This window comes from Capra hircus, chromosome 10 (genome assembly GCF_001704415.2).
Source record: "Capra hircus breed San Clemente chromosome 10, ASM170441v1, whole genome shotgun sequence".
NCBI classification, from domain to species: Eukaryota; Metazoa; Chordata; class Mammalia; order Artiodactyla; family Bovidae; genus Capra; species Capra hircus.
In genome coordinates this window covers 94,261,008-94,284,930 of record NC_030817.1, presented here as the reverse complement: position 1 = coordinate 94,284,930, position 23,923 = coordinate 94,261,008, and the positions used below count along the sequence as shown (strand labels likewise).

Sequence of the window (23,923 nt, the reverse complement as noted above, 5' to 3'; positions counted from 1 at the left end):
ACCACGTTCACTGCCCTCATGGAACTTAACGTTTTCACAGGGGAGGCAGACAACAAACATAGTAAGTAAGTGTGTTAGCGAGTGATAAACATACTAAGTGAACTATGCTAAACAGTAGGGCATTGGGAAGAGGGTATGGGAAGGATAACCAGGCTACAATTTTAAATAGGGAGTCAGGGTATGCCCTCATTAGAAGGTGCAAAGACTTGAAGGAGATAAGGGAGTTTAGTCAAAGAACTGGCCAAAGAACCCTCCAGGAGAAAGGAACATTCGGTGCAAAAGGCCTCAAGGTCAGAGTGCCTCGCAGATTTGAGAACAGCAAAGTTGGACAGCAGTGAACAAGCAGTGTAGCACATTAGGTATGGAGGTACACAAGTAACAAGTAAGAGTGATACAGATTCTGTGAAGATTTGGGGGTTTATTCTAGAGTGAGATGAGGTGCCATGACATAATACATGGTTAGAAGAATCAGTTTGGCTACTGTGTTGATAATCGATTATAGGAGGGCAAGAGCAGGAACAGAGATGATTTAAGAGGCTATTGCAATAATCCAGGAAAAAAATGATGGTGGTTCAGACTAGTGTGAAAATAGTGAGAGGTTACATTCCTGGTACACTTTGAAAGTAGTTTAGTTCAGTTCAGTCACTCATTCGTGTCCGACTCTTTGCAACCCCAGGAATTGCAGCACGCCAGGCCTCCCTGTTCACCAACTCCTGGATTCACTCAAGCTCATGTCCATCGGGTCGGTGATGCCATCCAGCCAACCTATGTCGTCCCCTTCTCCTCCTGCCCCCAATCCCTCCCAGCATCAGAGTCTTTTCCAATGAGTCAACTCTTCTCATGAGGTGGCCAAAGTATTAGAGTTTCATCTTTAGCATCAGTCCTTCCAAAGAACACCCAGGACTGATCTTTAGAATGGACTGGTTGGATCTCCTTGCAGTCCAAGGAACTCTCAAGAGTCTTCTCCAACACCACAGTTCAAAAGCATCAATTCTTCAGTGCTCAGCTTTCTTCACAGTCCAAGTTTCACATCCATACATGACCACTGGAAAAACCATAGCCTTGACTAGACAGATCTTTGTTGGCAAAGTAATGTCTCTGCTTTTGAATATGCTACCTAAGGTGGCCATAACTTTCCTTCCAAGAGTAAGCGTCTTTTAATTTTATGGCTGCAGTCACCATCTGCAGTGATTTTGGAGCCCCCCCCAAATAAAGTCTGCCACTGTTTCCACTGTTTCCCCATCTATTTGCCATGAAATGATGGGACCAGATGCCATGATCTTCATTTTCTGAATGTTGAGCTTTAAACCAACTTTTTCCCTCTCCTCTTTCACTTTCATCAAGAGGCTTTTTAGCTCCTCTTCACTTTCTGCCATAAGGGTGGTGTCATCTGCATATCTGAGGTTGTTGATATTTCTCCCGGAAATCTTGATTCCAGCTTGTGCTTCTTCCAGCCCAGCGTTTCTCATGATGTACTCTGCATACAAGTTAAATAAGCAAGGTGACAATATACAGCCTTGACGTACTCCTTTTCCTATTAGGAACCGGTCTGTTGTTCCCTGTCCAGTTCTAACTGCTGCTTCCTGACCTGTGTATAGGTTTCTCAAGAGGCAAGTCCTGTGGTCTGGTATTCCCATCTCTTTCAGAATTTTTCACAGTTTATTGTGATCCACACAGTCAAAGTCTGTGGCATAGTCAATAAAGCAGAAATAGATGCTTTTCTGGAACTCTCTTGCTTTCTCAATGATCCATTGGATGTTGGCAATTTGATCTCTGGTTCCTCTGCCTTTTCTAAAACCAGCTTGAACATCAGGAAGTTCACAGTTCACGTACTGCTGAAGCCTGGCTTGGAGAATTTTGAGCATTACTTTACTAGCATGTGAGATGAGTGCAGTTGTGTGGTAGTTTGAACATTCTTTGGCATTGCCTTTCTTTGGGATTGGAATGAAAACTGACCTTTTCCAGTCCTGTGGCCACTGCTGAGTTTTCCAAATTTGCTGGTATATTGAGTGCAGCACTTTCACAGCATCATCTTTCAGGATTTGAAATAGCTCAACTGGAATTCCATCACCCCTACTAGCTTTTTCATAGTGATGCTTTCTAAGGTCCACTTGACTTCACATTCCAGGATGTGTGGCTGTAGGTGAGTGATCACACCATCGTGATTATCTGGGTCATGAAGATCTTTTTTGTACAGCTCTTCTGTGTATTCTTGCCACCTCTTCTTAATATCTTCTGCTTCTGTTAGGTCCATACCATTTCTGTCCTTTATCGAGCCCATCAGATCTCTAGTCTTTCCCATTCTGTTCTTTTCCTTGCATTGATCGCCGAGGAAGGCTTTCTTGTCTCTCCTTGCTATTTTTTGGAACTCTGCATTCAGATGCTTATATCTTTCGTTTTCTCCTTTGCTTTTCGCCTCTCTTCTTTTCACAGCTATTTGTAAGGCCTCCCAGACAGCCATTTTGCTTTTTTGCATTTATTTTCCATGGGGATGGTCTTGATCCCTGTCTCCTGTACAATGTCATGAACCTCCATCCATAGTTCCTCAGGCACTCTATCAGATCTAGTCCCTTAAATCTATTTCTCACTTCCACTGTATAATCATAAGGGATTTGATTTAGGTCATAGCTGAATGGTCTAGCGGTTTTCCCTACTTTCTTCAGTTTAAGTCTGAATTTGGCGATAAGGAGTTCATGATCTGAGCCACAGTCAGCTCCTGGTCTTGTTTTTGTTGACTGTAGAGAGCTTCTCCATCTTTGGCTGCAAAGAACATAATCAGTTTGTTTTCGGTGTTGACTATCTGGTCATGTCCATGTGTAGAGTCATCTCTTGTGTTATTGGAAGAGGGTGTTTGCTATGACTAGTGCGTTCTCTTGCAAAACTCTATTAGCCTTTGCCCTGCTTGATTCCGCATTCCAAGGCCAAATTTGCCTGTTACCCCAGGTGTTTCTTGACTTCCTACTTTTGCATTCCAGTCCCCTATAATGAAAAGGACATCTTTTTTGTGTATTAGTTCTAAAAGGTCTTGTAGATCTTCATAGAACCATTCAACTTCAGCTTCTTCAGTGTTACTGGTTGGGGCATAGGCTTGGATTACTGTGATATTGAATGGTTTGCCTTGGAAACGAACAGAGATCATCCTGTCATTTTTGAGATTGCATCCAAGTACTGCATTTTGGACTTGGAAAGTAGAGCCCACAAGATTTCCTGGCAGTTTGGATGAGGGTGTATGAGAAAGAGGAGAGTAAAGAGTGACTGCAAGGTGTTTTGCATGATCCATCAGAAGGTATTAGAGTTGCCCTCAGCTGAGATGAGGAATGCTGAAAATTGAGCTGGTTTGGGGGATGGAGGCAGATGAGAAGGTCCATTTCAGATTTGTTAAATTTGAGATGTCAGGCAGGCATTTGGACTAGAAGTGTAAACTTGGAAGTCATTAGCACGTAGATGAAAGTAAATCTGTGCCCATGAAACTGGATATATGTTGCCTGGCAATGGGGCATCAACAAGGCAGCAAGGTAACTGAAAACTACATGTCTCACAACTTTGCCTGACGCCAATATTGCTTATAACCCAGTTCTTCTCACCAGTTAAGGACTAAAATTAATTCTCGAGAGTCTGGGGACTAAGTAATATACTATATGTGAAGTAGTAGGCATTCAATAATTGTTTCTTTTCCTTTCATATATGTCAACATTTAAAGGAAAACACAGCCTTAAAGTAGGCTGTCTTCATTTAGCCTCTTCATTCTTCAATAGTGTTGGTCTGGGAAAATTATGAATGAATTACATTCACCTGTTTTACTAGAAAATGAGACCTTGGATTACTAAAGCATAAGGCAAAATACAGGATAATATTAGGCTGAATGTGAAAGCTGGAGAGAAGGATATTCAAAGGATAACAGAAAATCAACCTATATTCCCTTAGTCACCAGTGGTTCCTATAATTCATTGCACACTGAATTATCTGGGCATCTCTTAAAAATATTTATATCTGACTTCTTCTCCTAGACTTTCTGATCTACTTGGTATGGCATACAAGCTGGGCATGAAGGGTTTTAAGATCTCTGCAGTGGATGTAATGTGTAGCAAAGTTTGCTAACTATTGTGATATACAGGTTTATTTTATTTTTTTCCTAATGGAACCATCACTAATAATCACAGTATTCAAATTTCATTTTATAATTTACTTTTTTTCTTTGCTGGTACTAAAAATGAAAGCAACTCTCAAGAAAAGGTCCTCTCAAGGGCATTATGCTAAGGGAAATAAGTCAGAGAAAAATACTGTATAATCTCACTTACATGTGGAATCTAAAACCGAAAACAGAAAACACAGAGAACAGATTGGTAGTTGCCAGTGGCAGTGATGGGGAGTGGAGTGAAGAGGTGAGAGGTAGTGGGTGGGGAAAATAGGTAAAGGGAGTCAAAAGGTATATACTTTCGATTATAAAATAAATCATGCAAATATAATGCACAACATGGTGACTATAGTTAATACGATATTGTAGTGTTGAAAATTGCTAAGAGAATGGATTTTACAAGTTCTCATCACAAGAAAAACATTTGTAACTAGGTATGGTGATGTTAAAATAGAAAAATGGGAAGGGGAGAGGAGGGGGGTCAGTGGAGAGAGAAGGGCAAGGCAGAGTAAAATAAATGAGCCTGCTGTAAATCATCCAAATGAGAAATTATGGTCATAATTTGTTGTGGATTCATGGCAGCTATTCACCTGGCCGTTTATGTATGTGAAAAAATGAAAGTGTTAGTTGCTGAGTCGTGTCCAACTCTTTGCGACCCCGTGGACTGTAGTCCCAACCCAGGGATCAAACCTGAGCCTCCTGCATTGCAGGCAGATTCTTTACAGGCTGAGCCACCAGGGTAGAAGGGCCCCAAATTAGAGGCAGCTGTGATGTCATGGTAGCTGCTTTAGATCTGGAGTAAGAAGACTTGGAGTGAAATACTAGATCTTTTGCTTTTCATCAGAGCCATGGTGGGCAATTCAATTAACCTTCCTGAAATTCAAATTTCTTTCTCCCTAACATGAGAATGAGCAAAGCTATTTTCTGTGGTTGTTTTAATTGTTTTTAAAAGCTAATGTATGTGAAGGTAAATTATAAAGAGTTATATTAAGATCCTAAAGAATTATTATTTGAAATTAACCTCAGAAGTGACATGACATTGCAAAGTGTAATGATTTCCTACAAGGGGATAGTTTTTTTTTTTCCTGTATTTTTTCACTGATTTAAGAATGGAACTTTGCAAACAGTAGGTAATAAATGCTATTGAACCTACATTTGGCAGGGCAAGTGTTATTTTGTATTTATTTCTTATACAGTGCATTGTGCTGTGCAGTGATTATAGTCTCAGTTGTGTCTGACTCTTTGCCACCCCATGGACTGTAGCCCACCAGACTCCTCTGTCCATGGGGATTCTCCATGCGGGAATACTGGAGTGAGTTGCCATGCTCTCCTCCAGAGGATCTTCCCAACCCAGGGATCGAACCCAGCCCTCTCACATTGCAGGTGGATTCTTTACTGTCTGAGCCAGCAGGGAAGCCCATACAGTGCATTAAATAGGGAAAAAAAACATGAACTTTGGACACAAATGTTGTCACTTAGCAAATCTCTGTCAGTAGGCATGTTCTATAACTCAGGTTTCTTTTCTCTTTATATTAGGGATAATAATATCTACCTTCCGGGACTGATGTGTGAAATTCAAGTGTAAAGCACCATGCATAGTGACTGGCATGCAGTTGGCAGGAAATGTTAATCCCTTTCTTCCCTCCAAGAGTATAAATCTTGGGATAATAATTTTAAAATCTGAGTACTAATTATTTTTCAGTAGCCAAAAAAATCTTAACTGTCATTTTTGTTTTGCTGATTTCTATGTCATTTTTCAAATGACACCCCTCTCCCAAACCCTTGGCCTCCATGAATGCTTTGAAAAACGTGTTTGTTTTGTATGCTTTTTCAGATAATAAAAAGAGCCATTTTTCCATTAACTTTTTTCTTCAGGTTTACACCATGGGTAGCACAAAGGAGAAGAGTGACAATTACAAAGACGATCTTCTGCTTAGGATGGGACTTAATGATAATAAAGCTGGAATGGAAGGATTAGATAAAGAGAAAATCAACAGAATTATAATGGAAGCCACAAAGGTATGTTTATTTTTCCTTTCAGTATCTTTAATTTAGTAACCTTTTTACTTTTTTAAAAAAAGAAAATTATTAAGTTCTAGATGACATTTTTAAGTATTTGAATATATAAAATTGTTAAGCTCCAGTGCATATAGAATAATCTCCCTTCTCTGCTAATGCTTTTGCATTCTACTTGGTACTTAACATGCACATAGTATGCTTGTTAAAGCAAAATAACGTATATCTTCTTTTTCAGCCTTTTTTTCCCACCTCAAGAGGAGGCTACTACAATTGTGGGGTTTTTTGTTTTTGTTTCAGTTATATCTTGGTAGTCTTTCTGTATAAGAAATTAAAGATCTTCCCTCTTTTTTATGCCTGCATAGGTGGATATACTGTAATTTATTGAACTAGCCAGAATCTTAACATGTAAGTCATTTCTGGTCTTTCATCTTTACACATAATACTACAGTGAATAACCTTGTATTTCATAACTTTGTTACGTATATGCAAGTATAACTACAGCAGAGATTCCCTGAACCAAATACAGAGAGCTTGAAAGGATATATACATGTGTATTTTTCAATGAATTGCTCAATTGCCCTCCATAGTAGTTGTATCAATTTACATTTCCACTGCCAACATATAAGAGTATATTGAATCTGTACCAACACAGTGTGTTACTGTACTTTTGGATTTGCCAGTCTTCGGTAATGCAATGTAGCGTTAATTTATATTTCTCATCAAATTTCAAAATGTTTATAAGATACCATTAAAAATACAGAGATAAGTAACATACTAGAGTAAAATATCTATTTGCAAAACACACACCTGTTAAAGGACTTACATCCAGAAAATATGAATTATTCTTACAGCTCATTAATGAGAAGACAACCCAATCAAAAAATGTTCAACACATATAAATAGACACTTTACTAAGGAAGATATAAGAATCACTCATGAGGAGATGTTCAACATTAGTCATTAGGAAAAAGCAAATTAAAACCACAATGAGGGACTTCCCTTGTGGTTCAGTGGTTAAGAATCCTCCTTGTTAACAAGTCTGAAAGGGGAAATTAACAGTAACACAATAATAGTGGGAGACTTTAATACCCCACTCACACCTATGGATAGATCAACCAAACAGAATTAGCAAGGAAACACAAACTTTAAATTCTACAGTGGACCAGTTAGACCTAATTGATATCTATAGGACATTTCACCCCAAAACAATGAATTTCACCTTTTTCTCAAGTGCACACAGAAAATTCTCCAGGTTAGATCATATCCCGGGCCATAAATCTAGCCTTGGTAAATTCAAAAAAATTGAAATCATTTCAGACATCTTTTCTGATCACAGTGCAGTAAGATTAGATATCAACTACAGGGAAAAAAAGTATTAGAAATAAAAGCATATGGAGACTAAACAACATGCTTCTGAATAACAAACAAATCACTGAAAAAATCAAAAAAGAAATCAAAATATGCATAGAAATGAATGAAAGTGAAAACACAACAACCCAAAACCAATGGGACTCAGTAAAAGCAGTGCTAAGGGGAAGGTTCATAGCAATACAAGCATACATCAAGAAACAGGAGAGAAATCAAGTAAATAATCTAACTTTACACCTAAAGCAACTAGAAAAAGAAGAAATGAAGAACCCCAGGATTAGCAGAAGGAAAGAAGTCTTAAAAATTAGGGCAGAAATAAACGCAAAAGAAACAAAAGAGACCATAGCAAAAATCAACACAGCTAAAACTGGTTCTTTGAGAAGATAAAATAAACAAACCATGAGCCAGACTCATCAAGAAAAAAATGAAGAAGAATCAAATCAACAGAATTAGAAATGAGATGGAGAAATCACAACAGACAACACAGAAATACAAAGGATCATAAGAGACTACTATCAGCAACTATATGCCAATAAAATGGACAACTTGGAAGAAATGGACAAATTCTTAGAAAAGTACAATGTGCCAAAACTGAACCAGGAAGAAATAGAAAATCTTAACAGACCCATCACAGAGAAGAGCTAACACCTATCCTAGACATTACTTTGCCAACAAAGGTCCGTCTAGTCAAAGCTATGGTTTTTCCAGTGGTCATGTATGGATGTGAAAGTTGGACTGTGAAGAAAGCTGAGCGCTGAAGAATTGATGCTTTTGAACTGTGTTGTTGGAGAAGACTCTTGAGAGTCCCTTGGACTGCAGGGAGATCCAACCAGTCCATTCTGAAGGAGATCAGTCCTGGGTTTTCTTTGGAAGGAACAATGCTAAAGCTGAAACTCCAATACTTTGGCCACCTCATGTGAAGAGTTGACTCATCGGAAAAGACTGATGCTGGGAGGGAATGGGGGCAGGAGGAGAAGGGGACAACAGAGGATGAGATGGCTGGATGGCATTACCAACTCAATGGACATGAGTCTGATTGAACTCCGGGAGTTGGTGATGGACAGGGAGGCCTGGCGTGCTGCAGTTCACGGTGTTGCAAAGAGTCGGACACGAATGAGTGACTGAACTCAACTGACTGAACACCTATCCTACTCAAACTCTTCCAGAAAATTGCAGAGGAGGGTAAACTGCCAAACTCATTCAACCATCACCCTAATATCAAAATCAGACACAAACAGAAAACTACAAGCCAATATCACTGATGAACATAGATGCAAAAATCCTTAACAAAATGCTAGCAAACAGAATCCAACAACATGTTAAAAAAATCATACATCATGACCAAGTGGGCTTTATCCCAGGGATGCAAGGATTCTTCAGTATTCACAAATCAATCATTGTGATACACCACATTAACAAATTGAAAGATGAGAACCATATGATTATCTCAATAGATGCAGAGAAAGCCTTTGACAAAATTCAACATCCATTTATGATAAAAACTCCCCAGAAAGCAGGCATAGAAGGAACATGTGTGCTGTGTGCTTAGTCGCTCAGTCGTGTCTGACTCTTGCGACCCCATAGACTGCCAGGCTCCATGGAATTCTCCAGGCAAGAATACGGAGTGGGTTGCCGTTTCCTTCTCCAGGGGATCTTCCTGACTCAGGATTCAAACCCAGGTCTTCTGCATTGCAGGCAGACTCTTTACCAACTGAGCGACGAATAACTGAACATAATAAAAGCCATATATGATAAACCCACAGCAAGCATTATCCTCAAAGGTGAAAAATTGAAAGCATTTCCCCTAAAGTCAGGAATAAGACAAGGGTACCCACTCTCACCACTGCCATTCAACATTGTTTTGGAAGTTTTAGCCACAGCAGTCAGAGAAGAAAAAGAAATAAAAGGAATCCAGAATGGAAAAGAAGAAGTAAAACTCTGTTTGCTGATGACATGATCCTCTACATAGAAAACCCCAAAGACACCACCAGAAAATTACTAGAGCTAATCAGTGAATATAGTAAAGTTTCAAGATATAAAATTAATGCACAGAAATCCCTTGCATTCCTATACACTAACAATGAGAAAACAGAGAAATTAAGGAATCCTACTCACCATTGCAGTGAAAAGAATAAAATACTTAGGAGTAAAACTACCTAAAGAAACAAGAGACCTATATATAGAAAACTATGAAACACTGATGAAAGAAATCAAAGAGGACACATATAGATGGAGAAATATGCCATGTTCATGGCTTGGAAGAATCAATATAGTGAAAATGAGTATACTACCCAAAACAATCTATAGATTCAGTGCAATCCCTATCAAGCTACCAATGGTATTTTTCACAGAAGTAGAACAAATAATTACACAATTTGTATGGAAATACAAAAAAAAAACTCAAATAGACAAAGCAATCTTGAGAAAGAAGAACAGAACTAGAGGAATCAACCTGCCTGACTTCCGACTATACTACAAAGTTACAGTCATCAAGACAGTATGGTAGTGGCACAAAGAAAGAAATATAGATCAATGGCACAAAATAGAAAGCCCAGAGATAAATCCACACACCTATGGACACCTTATCTTTGATAAATGAGGAAAAAATATACAATGGAGAAAAGACATTCTCTTTAACAAGTGGTGCTGGGAAAACTGTTCAACCACCTGTAAAAGAATGAAACTGGAACACTTTCTAACACCATACACAAAAACAAAATGGATTAAACATCTAAATTTAGGACCAGAAACTATAAAAATCCTAGAGGAAAACATTGGCAAAACACTCTCTGACATAAATCACAGCAAGATCCTCTATGACCCACCTCCCAGAGTAAGGGAAATAAAAGCAAAAATAAACAAATAACTAAACTTAAAAGCTTTTGCACAATGAAGGAAACTATAAGCAAGGTGAAAAGACAGCCTTCAGAATGGGAGAAAATAATAGCAAATGAAGCAACTGACAAAGAATCTCAAAAATATACAAGCAGCTCATGCAGCTCAATATCAGAAAAATAAATGACCCAATCAAGAAAATGAGCCAAAGAACTAAACAGACATTTCTCTGAAGAAGACATACAGATGGCTAACAAACACATGATAAGATGCTCAACATCACTCATCAGAGAAACGTAAATCAAAACCACTCACACTGGTCAGAATGGGTTTTATCAAAAAGTCTACAAACAATAAATGATAGAGAGGGTGTGGAGAAAACAGAATGCTCTTACATTGTTGGTGGGAATGCAAACTAATACAGCCACTATGGAGAACAGTGTGGAGATTCCTTAAAAAACTGGGAATAGAACTGCCTTATGACCCAGCAATCCCACTGCTGGGCATACACACCAAGGAAACCAGAATTGAAAGAGACATGTGTACCCCAGTGTTCATTGCAGCACTGCGTACAATAGCTAGGACATGGAAGCATCCTAGATGTCCATCAGCAGACAAATGGATAAGAAGGTTGTGGTACATATGCATAATGGAATATTACTCAGCTATTAAAAAGAACACATTTGAGTCAGTTCTAATGAGGTGGATGAAACTGGAGCCTATTATACAGAGTGAAGTAAGTCAGAAAGAAAAACACCAATACAGTAGATTAGCACATATATATGGAATTTAGAAAGATGGGAACAATGACCCTATATGCAGGACAGCTAAAGAGACACAGATATAAAGAACAGACTTTTGGACTCTGGGAGAAGGTGTGGGTGGGATGACTTGAGAGAATGGCATTGAAACATGTATAATACCGTATGTGAAATAGATGACCAGTCCAAGTTTGATACATGAAACAGGGCACTCAAAGCAGGTGCACTGGGGCAACCCAGAGGGATGGGATGGGGAGAGAGGTGGGAGGAGGGTTTGGGATGGGGGAACACATGTACACCCATGGCTGATTCATGTCAATGTATGGCAAAACCATTTGCCACAATATTGTAAATTAATTAGCTTCCAATTAAAATAAATAAATTTTTTAAAAAAAGAATCCACCTTCTAATGCAGGGGACACAAGTTCAATCCCTGGTTGGGAAACTAAGCCCAACTATAGAAGCCCATGTACCACAACTAAAGAAGCCCCCTGCATGCCACAGTGAAGACCCAGTGTACCTAAAAAAGCAAAATAACCCCAAACCACAATGAGATACATTCATAGTATTACAGCCTAGAATTGCTGTAATAAAGACAAACAGTAACAGATTTTGCAAGGATATGGAGAAATTGGTATCCTCATACATTCCTGGTAGACTTGTGAAATGCTTCGGCCATTTTGGAAAACAGTTTTGCAGTTCCTCAAAGGGTTAAGCAGGGAGTTGCCATGTAACACAGAGATTCCACTCCCAGATACATATTCAAGGAAGATGAAAACATGTGACCACATAAAATATGTACACAATTGTTCATTGCAGCATTTTTCATGATAGCCAAAATATAAAAATGATCTCAATGTCCTTCAGTCTTATAAATAGGTAGATAGTATGTTCACTGATAGAATGATAGATGATTTTCTAAAAGTTACTTTCTACTTTTATTTAATGGCTAATATTAAATATTTAAAAGTACTGTTTACTTAAAGCAGACTGCTAATTATTTCTCCATTTAAAAAAAATGATGGGTTTGTTTGAGATTAGCAGAGAATTGCAGTTCAAGGACTGCAGCCATGGTAAGCCACGTGCAAGTGCTCAGCAAAAATAAAGAGAACTCTTTCCAAGAGGAGAAAAGGAAGTTGGCAAGGGTATATAGTAAACAGAGGCCATGACTTTTCATTGGCTGAGTCGTTGCCAGGAAAGACTTTGTTCTTTTTGTTGCTTTCTGCTATCATTGAAGGGGGCCAGAGCTCCCTCTTCTGATCTCTGAGTATTTAATTGAGGTTTCTGTTAATTTTCTACAATAATTTTTCAATGAAAGTAAAGGAGATAATTGATGACCCAGCTGACTAAATCCTTGGATGTGCCTGGAGGATCCCACCTAGGATATGCTTTTATTTCCCAAATAGAGATCGGTACTCATCTTGGAGAGTTTGTACTGTGCTTATTGCCTCACAACAGTCTTGTGATTTAGGTAACTGTAAGTTCATTTTGCAGATTAGGGAGGCTGAGGCATAATAAAATGAACTTTAGGGTCACCGAGCTAGTCAGTAATGGAGGTAAGTTTTGAATTCAAGCCATTCTCTTTCTGGGGTCTGTACTCTTAGCCATCAGTTCACAGTGATGCTTTCCTTCAGCCCTTTCTCTTCTGCTATGCGTTCTTTTCCTACATTAGGGGTCCAGATTTTATGGAAATGAGCTCAAGAAAGAAAAGCAAGTCAACCAGAGAATTGAAAATATGATGCAACAAAAAGCTCAAGTTACCAGCCAGCAGCTAAGGAAAGCACAATTACAGGTATTAATTCAATTGCTAAATATAGTAGTTGCTGGTAGAATAATAATTGGTAGTTAAAATGCATCATGGTCAAATGATAACTGAAAACAAGTTGAAACGTAAATGTTTGTTACATTGTAAAGCATAAAAATTTAACAAATGTGCACACAACTTTGTAAAAAATTGCCCAAATGTTTTTACATAAAGACCCACACCTAAGCATTGTCACCTCCATTAGAGTAAATGGAGCCTTAGTTAGGTTAAGTGACTTGCCCAGCTTCGTAAGACAGGTAGTTGCCAGAGCTAGGATTTAATCCAAAGCTTTTGTTCTTTTTATTATATACACATGTTGCAGCTGGAAAAGGCCCCAAGATAAATGTGACATGTTTTTTGAAAAACTAATTGTTCAAAAAAGGTTTGGGGGAACATGTTGACTAATTAAGTTTGAAAGTACTTTGAAATGTAGTTGTGTTACAGTAAAAGTCATGTAAATGGTAGAATGCCAAATGTACATGAATTTTTAAGATAAAACACAAGACTTCTAAAAGTTTGGGGTCGTTTGGCTTCTTTGGCCTCTTTGGGGAATAAATGCTTAATTTCCTGTGGTATTACAAGTTCTTTCAGTAGAAAAGTTTGAGAAGAGCCAGTCTGTAAGGCATTAGGTGGTAGACTGAGAACTCAAGGCAGTAAAACTAAAGTTTACATTTAAAGAGTTTTACCCTCTATCAAAATCTGATTCAGTTTTACAGAGTACTTTAAGCTATAATTTAGCAATAAAATTATAACATTAATCAGGTATGCTATAAAATTCTTCTCATGATGGGAGTTCAGATATTATAAATTTTATTTTCTTTACCAAACTAGTATGTCATTTTTTTGGACATATGCTTTCCTAGAGCACAGGCTAGTTTTTTAATCTTCTATGTTAAGTCTGCTATCATGACTGAAGATAATTTGTCAAATCATCATTTTTAATGTTTCGTGGCAGCTCAGTCTATGGAGGTACATGACATTGTGATGATCGCTGGTATTTGTGTATCTTTGCACTCTTGTCCTGTTATTGTCACCAAAGATTGTACCATTTTACATTTTCAACATAAAAATGCTGGTTTCCTCACATACTTGTGTAAAACTCAATTTTATCAACTTTATCAGTCTTTTAGTTTTTGCTGATACAATGTCCAAAATATCATTGTTGTTTTAATTTGCCCTCCTTTGATTACAACAGAGAAAAAATGTCTTTTCACATATAAGTTAGACGTCAGTATTTCCCTCTTGTGGGAATATCCTCTGTTATTCTTTTAGGATATAGGCTAAATAACTGGCACAAGAGACCCTAAAATATAATGGTTCAAATAAGTTTCTTTCTTTCCCACATTATAGGTTAAGTAGTCCCAGCTGCTCTGGTGGTTCTGATCACCATAGTAATTTAGAGACTCAGGTTCTGTTATACATTGAAAGAAAGAAAAGGAGAAAACTTAATTGAAGGAAAGTAATTTGCTATTAAGCAGGTGAAAGAGAAGTTAAGCGTGTTACCTTAACTCACATTTGAGTTTCATGGCCACACCTAAGTACAAGAGAAGCTATCAAATATATTCTCTTAAGTGGGTAGCCATATGTTCAGCTAAAAATCTATTACTATGAAAGGAAGAGAATAGATTTCAGGGTTCAACTAGCAGTCCAAAGCAATATTCTTTGCTCACATTTCTAGAGTTTATTTCTCCTCATTTATAGATCTTATCATATAATAAATACTTTTTGTCTGTCACTTATAAAGATTTTTCTAATATGTACCATAGTTTTATTTATTGAATGATAATAACACAGTTTAATACTACCCCTCACCACTCTTCTTTAGAAAAACATTTTCTTTTCATCCATTATTTTTTTCATACAAGATTAAGCATTATTTCATCAAGTTGAAAAGAAATTCCACCCCATCCAAAGTAACATTGTTTTTAAGTTGATGTTACTCCTTAGGCAGTTTAGTTTCTGGAACTCTTTTTTATTTATAGCCTACAAATATCTTTAATAAAGTTTTAAAGATGTAATACATAGGAGTGGCATAGCAACGTCTTGCTGTTTATACTACTTTTAAAGCTCATATCCTTAATATGCTAATAATCTGAAGAAATAGAGAATCCCTTACATTGTGTAGCAGAACTTCCCATTTTGTTAACGGTTTTACTTGACTATTCCATGGGAGGCTCTGTGACATCTTTTACAAAGGAAATGGCAGGAAGTGTGTTTTTTGTTGATTGTAAAATTGTTTCAGTTTTTGAGCTTCCTTTAAAAGAAGTTATATAAGCGGGAGGGGATTGAGGAAATCCTAAGGAGGCTAGAAGATCTGAAAGAACAGGTTTTCATGGAAAACGTGTTTCTGTTTTGAAGTAATGAAATTTCCAAATAATATTTTATTTTACTGTATTTTATTATATGTAATAAGTAAGCTCTGAAGACATAAACTCACCTGATGTTTCTTCAGAACCTCTCCAAGTATCCCTACCCAATCCCATCCTCATTAAACTTCTTAAAAGCATAATCATTTTTGTAGCTGTCAAAGCATCTTATTGTAACTTGGGCTCATGGATTGAATAGATAAGCATCCATGTTATATTAAATGGCAACTACTGAGTAAATCAGTGCATTTTGACCACTTTAACGGTTGATTTGGAGAACTTGGATTTATTCCACAATTTTTAGGTTAATACTAAGTTAAGAAAATGAAAAAACAGTATTTCTGAAGTAATCTCCTAAATCTTTTAAAAATAATTTTTTAAATGTAAATAAGATATAATATGGATATAAAATATGCCACTAGAACTCTGTTTGAGCTTATTTCAGTGTTAAATACCTTTTAAAAAATTTGTTTTAGGGAAGTATCATGATATAATGGAAAGAATATAGGCTTTAGAGAAACCTGATTTCCAGGTTTAGTTCTAACATTTACCAGTTCTATGACTTAGAGCAAATTACATAATCTTCCTCAGCTTTAGCTTCATATATAAAATGGGGATAGTAAGTATCCTCTCAATTAATTTGACCAGTAGGTGAGTTAACATAAGCATTTTGCGTATTACATATAATATAATCAAAAAATATCATTTCTACCTTAAAAATTATAGGTAATATCATTAAGCCCTTACCATATCCCTAGATAAGTGCATTACATGGGTATCTCTTTTAATTCCTTCCATCTTTTGAAATTGGTTTAGTCTCTCCTTCAGTTCAGTTCAGTTACTCAGTTGTGTCTGACTCTTTGTGACTCCATGGACTATACCACACCAGTCCCTCTTTACAAATAAAGTAAAAATGAGAGGGGTTGAGTTGCCCACTGTCATTTAACTAGTAAGTGGCAGGCCTGAGACCCAAACAAAGCCCTTACCCACTGTGACACACACTGGCTCTGAACTGTAGCAAGAGAGAGGAGACTTGGAAGTCATTCCGAAGGAGAAATGGAGGGAAGGAAACTATGAATGAGGATTTCAGCAGATGAAACTGGAAAACAGCAGTGGTGTGCATTTGGTAGATGTAGAAGAAGAGAGTTCAGACAAGGGTGACCACTGAGGGATAGTAAAGGAAAGTGGAATGTGTGAGTCATTCAGTGGCGAGGTTTCCTTTTGGCAACTGTACACTTGCTGTAAGCACAGAAAGACAATAGATTGTTAAAGAAACTGTCAGAGCATTAACTTATGAGTCTAAGGAGAGGTGTTTTTTTCCCCCCATTTGGCTTGCTTTCTATTTGTTGGCTTCTTCCTTTTCAGTGTTTCTGGGTTAAGATATTTCAGATGCTGCTCCCTTATACTCAGTCGACTCAATTCTTAGGCACATTTTCTGGGTTAATCTACCCTTGTTTTTATTAGTCTCCATGATTTGTTTACATCTTTTTAATGTCGGGATGTTATTCTCTATTTTAAAACTGAAGTACTGGAAGAAATATTTATGTTAAATCTGGATGATAAATTGGAATAATGTTAAAAAGTTCTATTTATTAGATGTAGTGTCTCACTGCATGAAATCAGCCTTCTCCAAACTTTTTCTACAAATACTGTTTTCTCCTTTTAAATGAGATATACATATAAATTATATGTATGTAATAAGCATATATATATTTTGTTCAATGCTAAATCATATCCATATATAAAAGAATAAAATTTATACTGATAAATATAAATGGGTATATAAGTCTCTCTTCCCTTTCTCTTTTATGAGGAATTTATTTGTATAGTTGCCATTATTTATTTTCATGTTGCTAACCTTTAAGATTTACATTCTAAGTAACTTTCACAAATCAGTATTGTCAGCTATTAGCCATCATACTGTACCTTAGACCCCAAATCTTATTCATCTTTTTTTTTTTAACTGAGGTAGATCAGTTGACCTATAACACTGTGTTAGTTTCAGGTGTACAACATAGTGTTTTGATTTCTCTATGTTACAAAATGATCACCATGGTAAGTCTATACCGTCTATCATCATACAAAGTCATTCTTATAATATTATTCCCCATGTTGTACATTTCATTGTCATGACTCATTTATTCTGTAACTGGAAGTTTGTACCTTTTCATCTCCCAATGAGGAAAAAATTTTAAAGCAGATAAGGTCTTTCTCCTGATGGAACTCACAATTTAGAATCTAGTACGGTAAGTGCCATAATAAGAGCAAGACAACAAATAAGGGAACATTGAATTCTGTGGCACAGAGGACGGAGATCCAGTTGTAATTGACGGATGTCTGAGTCGATCCTTGAAGGGTTAGTGTCAGAACTAGGAAGGGCATTGTACGCAGAGGAACAGCCTGAAGAAGACACAGAGCAGCTAGGTTTTTCAGTGAGTTTTAGGCTAAGCAAGGTTGGATCCTCTAGAAAGCCTCACTGTGGCTATGGGAGACAATATGAATCAGAGTGATTGTTTACAAAAGAGGACTTGCAGTTTTTTGTTTTCTCAGGGTTTTTTTGTTTGCTTGTTTGTTTTTGGTTTTACTTTTTCTAAAATGATTTTTAATTGAGGGATAAAGGAGTTACAGTTTTAACTTGTAACCTAGGAGTTAACTAGTGTCACTGTAACATTAAGAAAGAAGACCTTGAAAAGAAAATTTCTGCAGAATGAAAACTAGGTAGAAGTCGAACAAGGGGAAAGGCTCCATTATACCCGCCTGAAAGTCTCCACCTTTTAGAAAACCTAGTCTAGGGATTGTCACATCTCATTCAGAGCTCACCCCGCTTTCTTATTTCTGGCTGCTCTTCTCTTAATTTTTTATTGCTATGTTGTGAAGTTTTCCAGTGATCCTTTTATGAGTTAAACTTGGATTTGTTAAACTTGCACCATGTGCCAGACACACCTCCACACTCTTCATGTATTCTGTTTCATTCAGTAGCTTTCTTCCCTCTCCTCTTCATGATTTTACTTAATGGCCTTACTGACTTCCTTATATGTTACTAGGTTAAAATGGTCACGTAGCCACCCTCAGCTGCAGAGGAAGCTAGAATATTGTATATTTAGCTTTTTCAGCCTGCACAGTAGATGCCACAAAAACGGAACACTTGGGAATGGGTATGTTTGCTACATAAGCCCTTTCTCACTGCCCTACTTTGGTAATTTCTTTCATTTCTCTTTCTTCTTTCTTATCAGTCTAACTGTTTTTCTCAAAGAAACAAAATTGTTTAAACATCAAAATTTCTCATTGTTATTGTTGAAATTTCATGAAAGAATAAATCGTAGATTAAATTTTCAATTTTGATTCAAATAGACTACCAATTATCAAATTTTAGCCTTAAAATAGCAATTCTACAGAGGAAATGTTTACATCATGCCTTAAGACAATCAGTTGTACAGTACTATTCAACATAAACATCATATGCCAAAGGAGTATAATCGTTTATTGTGCATTTCCTTTCTTAGTATTTTAAGACATTAATATTATGAGTCAAATAGAAATTGTTTATTTTACCTAAACAGAAGCTTTTAGTTACAGTAAGTTTTCCAAATTTATAAAGCAGTAGAATTATTTGATATGTGAGCAGTTGGAATGCTTTATTCATTCAGTAAATATTTATTAAGTACCTATTATGTACATGTGGGTATTGAAAAATGAAAGAGTTGGTAGGGAATGATATTTGAGAACAGACTGCCTATCCTCGTGGAAATAAAAGCCATTACCAGTCTTAATAAACAATAATCAAATATACATAGATAGGTATGGGAATGGATAGATGAGTGGCTGGCCAGATGGATGGACAGAGACAGACAGACACCTACTAAAAATAAGATTAGTGTTGGGACTTCCCTGGCAGTCCAGCAGTTAGCACTTGGTGCTTTCACTGCCATGGGCCTGGGTTCAATCCCTAGTCAGGAAACTAAGATCCCGCAAGTGAAGTGGGGGAAAAAATGGTTAGTGTTAGGATTACTGGTATTTCAATATTATATTCCTAAAATGTGTTAACTTTTTAAACATTGAGGTTGACAGATTTGCAATGGAATTGGAACAGAGCCGGGATCTGAACAGCACCATAGTGCACATTGACATGGATGCTTTCTACGCAGCTGTAGAAATGAGGGACAATCCAGAGCTGAAGGATAAACCCATTGCTGTAGGATCAATGAGTATGCTGGTAAGTAGGTCACCATCTGCAGTGATTTTGGAGCCCAAAGATATAAAGCCTGATACTGTTTCCACTGTTTCCCCGTGTATTTCCCATGAAGTGATGGGACCGGATGCCGTGGTCTTTGTTTTCTAAATGTTGAGCTTTAAGCCAACTTTTTCACTCTCTTTTTTCACTTTCATCAAGAGGCTCTTTAGTTCTTCACTTTCTGCCATAAGGGTGGTGTCATCTGCATATCTGAGGTTATTGATATTTCTCCCGGCAGTCTTGATTCCAGCTTGTGTTTCTTCCAGCCCAGCGTTTCTCATGATGTACTCTGCATATAAGTTAAATAAGCAGGTCACAATATACAGCCTTGACGTACTCCTTTTCCTATTTAGAACCAGTCTGTTGTTCCATGTCCAGTTCTAACTGTTGCTTCCTGACCTAAATACAGATTTCTCAAGAAAATGTTACAAACCTGGTAAATGATAGAGTGACATTTTATCTTTCTGTTGCAAATTATATTGTGCTTAAGTAACTGTTCTCGTTAAAGAGAACTGAAAAATAAAGAAAAAAAGAAATGTTAGTCTAAAGCAGAAATTTGCAAATAATGGCCTACAGGCCAAATCCAGCCTGCTGCCTTATTTTGTAAATAAAATTTTTTAATACAGCAACGTAAATCAACTGTATGTGTGTGCTTAGGGGCTCAGTTGTGTCCGACTCTGCGACCCCATGGACTGTGTAGATGGAATTTTCCAAGTTAGAGTACTGGAGTGGGTTGCCATTTCCTACTCCAGGAGATCTTGCCAATCCAGGGATTGAACCCACATCTCTTATGCCTCCTGCATTGGCAGGCGGATTCTTTACCACCGTGGCACCTACTGTCACACCCACTCATTTATTATTGTTTCATTACAAGAGCAGAGTTAGTAATTGCCGCAGAGACCATGTGATCTGCAAAGCCTAAGGTGTTTGAACATTTACAGAAAAAGTTTACCAACACCAGTTTTGGAGTAACATGTTTTATTAATATAAGTACTGTAACTAAGTAGTTCTTTCCATGACTTGAAACCTTTGCATATCTGTTAGTGTGTGGCTTTTCCTTATTGCCACCCTCACCATCGCAGGTGAAAGTGACCAGGATAGCTGTGTGTAGCCAAAAATGTGTTGGGAATTAGAAATAGCAACTGAAACAGATGAGTTTGGTTTAAAAAAAAAAAAAAACACACAAGAGAAATAAGGAAGGTTCTTGTTCTAACTCTTTTCAATGCCTTCACTAGCTATTAACATGATTCCTGAGTTGTTATTTTATTATGAAACTACAGTCTGTTTGTTCATTATCTCTGCTCCCACAAGTATTTAGGCAACTGACAGTCCTGGTTCTAAAATAATCTTTATAGGAAAGTATACTCGCCTTTCCTACAGATCATCAACTAATACTTGAAAAAAAGTATATTCAATGTTATTAAGAATACATATCGCCATGTTTTTATGTGAAATTATGCACATGAACCTCTTTAGTACTTAGTGAACATTCATTTGGACTCATGATTCTGTAATTTGAGCAGAGTACACTGGGGAGGGTTTGTTTATCCCACTTGGGGTTGGCTAGGACTTTACCTGGAGCTGAAGGATCCCAAATGGCTTCACTAACGTCCCTCCAGCTATGGGCTTTCCCCTCCACATGGTGCTTTCTCCTCCACATGGTCTTATTAAATCCTGGTAATGACATCTCTGTAATCTAACACGAGATCTTCACATAGTTGCTGGACCCCACAAAGGCAAAGGCGGAAGCTGCAGACTTCTTTATGCCTCGGTTTCAGGACTCATATAATGTCACTCCCTCACATGCCTTTGGTCAAAGCAAGTCACAACACTAGTCTCTTGGTAAGAGGAACTAGAACCCACCTTTTGACAGGAGGAACTGTGAAAGATTGTGACTGTGATTTACAATCCCCCACAAACCTAAAGGTTAAAGGACGTCACATATAAAATTGTTTTTCTACTCTACTGTAGATCTAGCTTTTTTAATATCAATCCCAATAGGTTTCTTCATATTAATATTTAAAGCATTGGTTCGTCTTCCAAGTGCTGTCTGCATTTTCTATTCCAGAATGTTGACCCAGGATTAGCATAGTTTTGATTACTATCAAGATTTTTTAAATGCCACTTGAAAACTATAAATGGCAAATTTATGTGATCATTTCTGAACTACCCTTTCATTTGGTAGATTTTGTTTTACATTCTTTGAATTTTCACTTTAGATTCCAAGGATTCCATTTGTGATTAATTTTTTCTAAATGGTACTGAGGCCTACCACATTAGCCTAGATTGTTGCCAGGTATTTTCATCAGCAGGATTTAATAAGTAATGTTTTCCTGTTTACTCTCATAATTGTTAAGTACCATCTCCTAGTTAAAATGTGTTCACCAAAAAAGGTATTCCAGCCTTAAGAAATAAAGCTTAATTTTAGAAGTTCTTTTGTGCTTTAATCATTTCATGTTTGAGACTTAATTTAACTGACCATATAATAGACCATATATTTCTTTTTTTTGTAGATGAAAAATTTCCCAAATCCCAAATAGAGCAAATTCTAAATCCATACTATTATACCATACTATTACTTGATATACTTTTACTTTCTGTAACTTCCATATATAGCTTTATACTACTATAACTTTCATGTAACATCTCCCTCTATCATCTAAACATTTATGTGTACTGTATAACATATATTCATTAAAGCCAATGAAGTTTAGTTGCTTGAAATGTAAGAGAACCTTTTTAATAGCACAGTCTTGCTTTTTACCTCATGTCACGTTATAAATATGAGACAGCAGTAGGAGAGGGTCATGGTAGTATACCATGATATGACGAAGGCAAAAGCTTGATTTGAGACAGTGGCCTATAAAAGAAATGTCTTTGAATTGAAAATGCGTATCAGTAATGTGTTTCTTTTGAAAGCATCAATCAATATGTCGATTTTGGTTTGAATGTTTTTCCCCGTGTGGTCCGCTTTCTTTCAGACTACTTCAAACTACCACGCAAGGAGATTTGGTGTCCGTGCAGCTATGCCAGGATTTATTGCTAAAAGACTCTGCCCACAGCTTATTATAGTGCCCCCAAACTTTGACAAATACCAAGCTGTGAGTAGAGAGGTAAGTCTGCTATCTCATTCCTACTTATAGCCTCTTGTTGATTTCACGTCATGTAGAGAGACAGGTCCAAATACCATAGCACAGCAGAGTCTATCCTTAGCTTACCCCTCTAAGTCTCCCTTCTACCACTTCCTCAGCTTATGTATCGAATATTGAGCTGCATATATGTCCAGACTACACCCTTCTATTTCCCAGTTTTTGGGTTTTTTTTTTTTGCTTTTCTATGTGTTTTCTCATCTGCATAGGAAATTCTTATCTCCCCAGAAAACCCTGCATTACCATAATTATAACCTAAATTAACTTTAGCTATTTTTCTGTTAATGTGCAATGTACATTTTCTTCTAGAGTCACCTTATATTTATAATCTACAGACTTAATCCCATAACATTAATTCCAAGCTCTTTTCTGAGTAAATTTTTTATCAATGTTTTTTAACAGTGACAAAATTAACTTATTTTGATTAGCTGCTCTCCTGGACCCATAATCTAGTGAAGGTGCTTATGAGCATTTTGATTATGGGGAATAGAAAATAATCAAAGAAAGGTGCTTATGAGCATAGTCAAAGAAAAAGGGGAATAGTCTGTTGCTTTGAAGAGGATCTCTGAAAAATAGAGATTTCGTTATTCATGAAAATTGCCTTAAGTGTGATATATGAAAAACTGTCCTTTCCTCTAGTTTTGGTAATAACTGGACCATCATGCCAGTGCTAAAACTTAAGTCAGAAATTGAAATTTTAGTGTACGATGTCAAAAAATGTTTAGATTACTGTGGCAAAACGCACTGTGTTAAAGACTGCTGTCTGAATCGAAACACTTAAGAACTGCAGTCTCACACTTATTACCATTTAGTCATGTAAACTGTCTTTAGATTCACTGTTCTTATTTGTGTTCCACCTCATTTCCCCTAGAAATGAAAACTCCCCCAAGTTAAAATGATATTCCACCCCAATTTTTTTTAAGTTTTTAACAATTCTTTCAAAAACCAGTCTGTGGAAGCAAGTGCCTTGCTGCCTGCATCTGCAAAGGTGGTAGGGAAGGGGAGGCACCTTCACACGGGTTACCGTGTATCTGTTGTTGTTGTTGCTGAGTCCTGTCTGACACTTTTGCAACCCCATAGACCATAGCCTGCCCGGCTTATCTGCCCATAGGATGTCCCAGGCCAGAATACTGGAGTGGGTTACCATTTCTTTCTCCAGGAAATCTTTCTGACCCAGGGATCGAACCTTCGTCTCCTGCATTAGCATGAGGATTCTTTACCACTGAGCCACCTAAGCTTTTAATACTAATAAGTT

General features: G+C 37.1%; 1 protein-coding gene across 4 annotated transcripts in view; it reads left to right on the top strand.

Annotated features, from left to right (window-relative positions):
• The window catches only part of POLK (DNA polymerase kappa), an 83,026-nt gene that overhangs the window by 38,117 nt on the left and 20,986 nt on the right, over positions 1-23,923 (top strand). For all 4 annotated transcript variants that reach the window (XM_005685056.3, XM_013966702.2, XM_018053699.1 and 1 more), the window contains exons 2-5: positions 6,011-6,154; positions 12,791-12,910; positions 19,349-19,501; positions 22,501-22,632. In XM_005685056.3, coding sequence (XP_005685113.2) covers positions 6,011-6,154; positions 12,791-12,910; positions 19,349-19,501; positions 22,501-22,632 — 549 coding nt within the window. The remainder of the gene's footprint in view (positions 1-6,010; positions 6,155-12,790; positions 12,911-19,348; positions 19,502-22,500; positions 22,633-23,923) is intronic.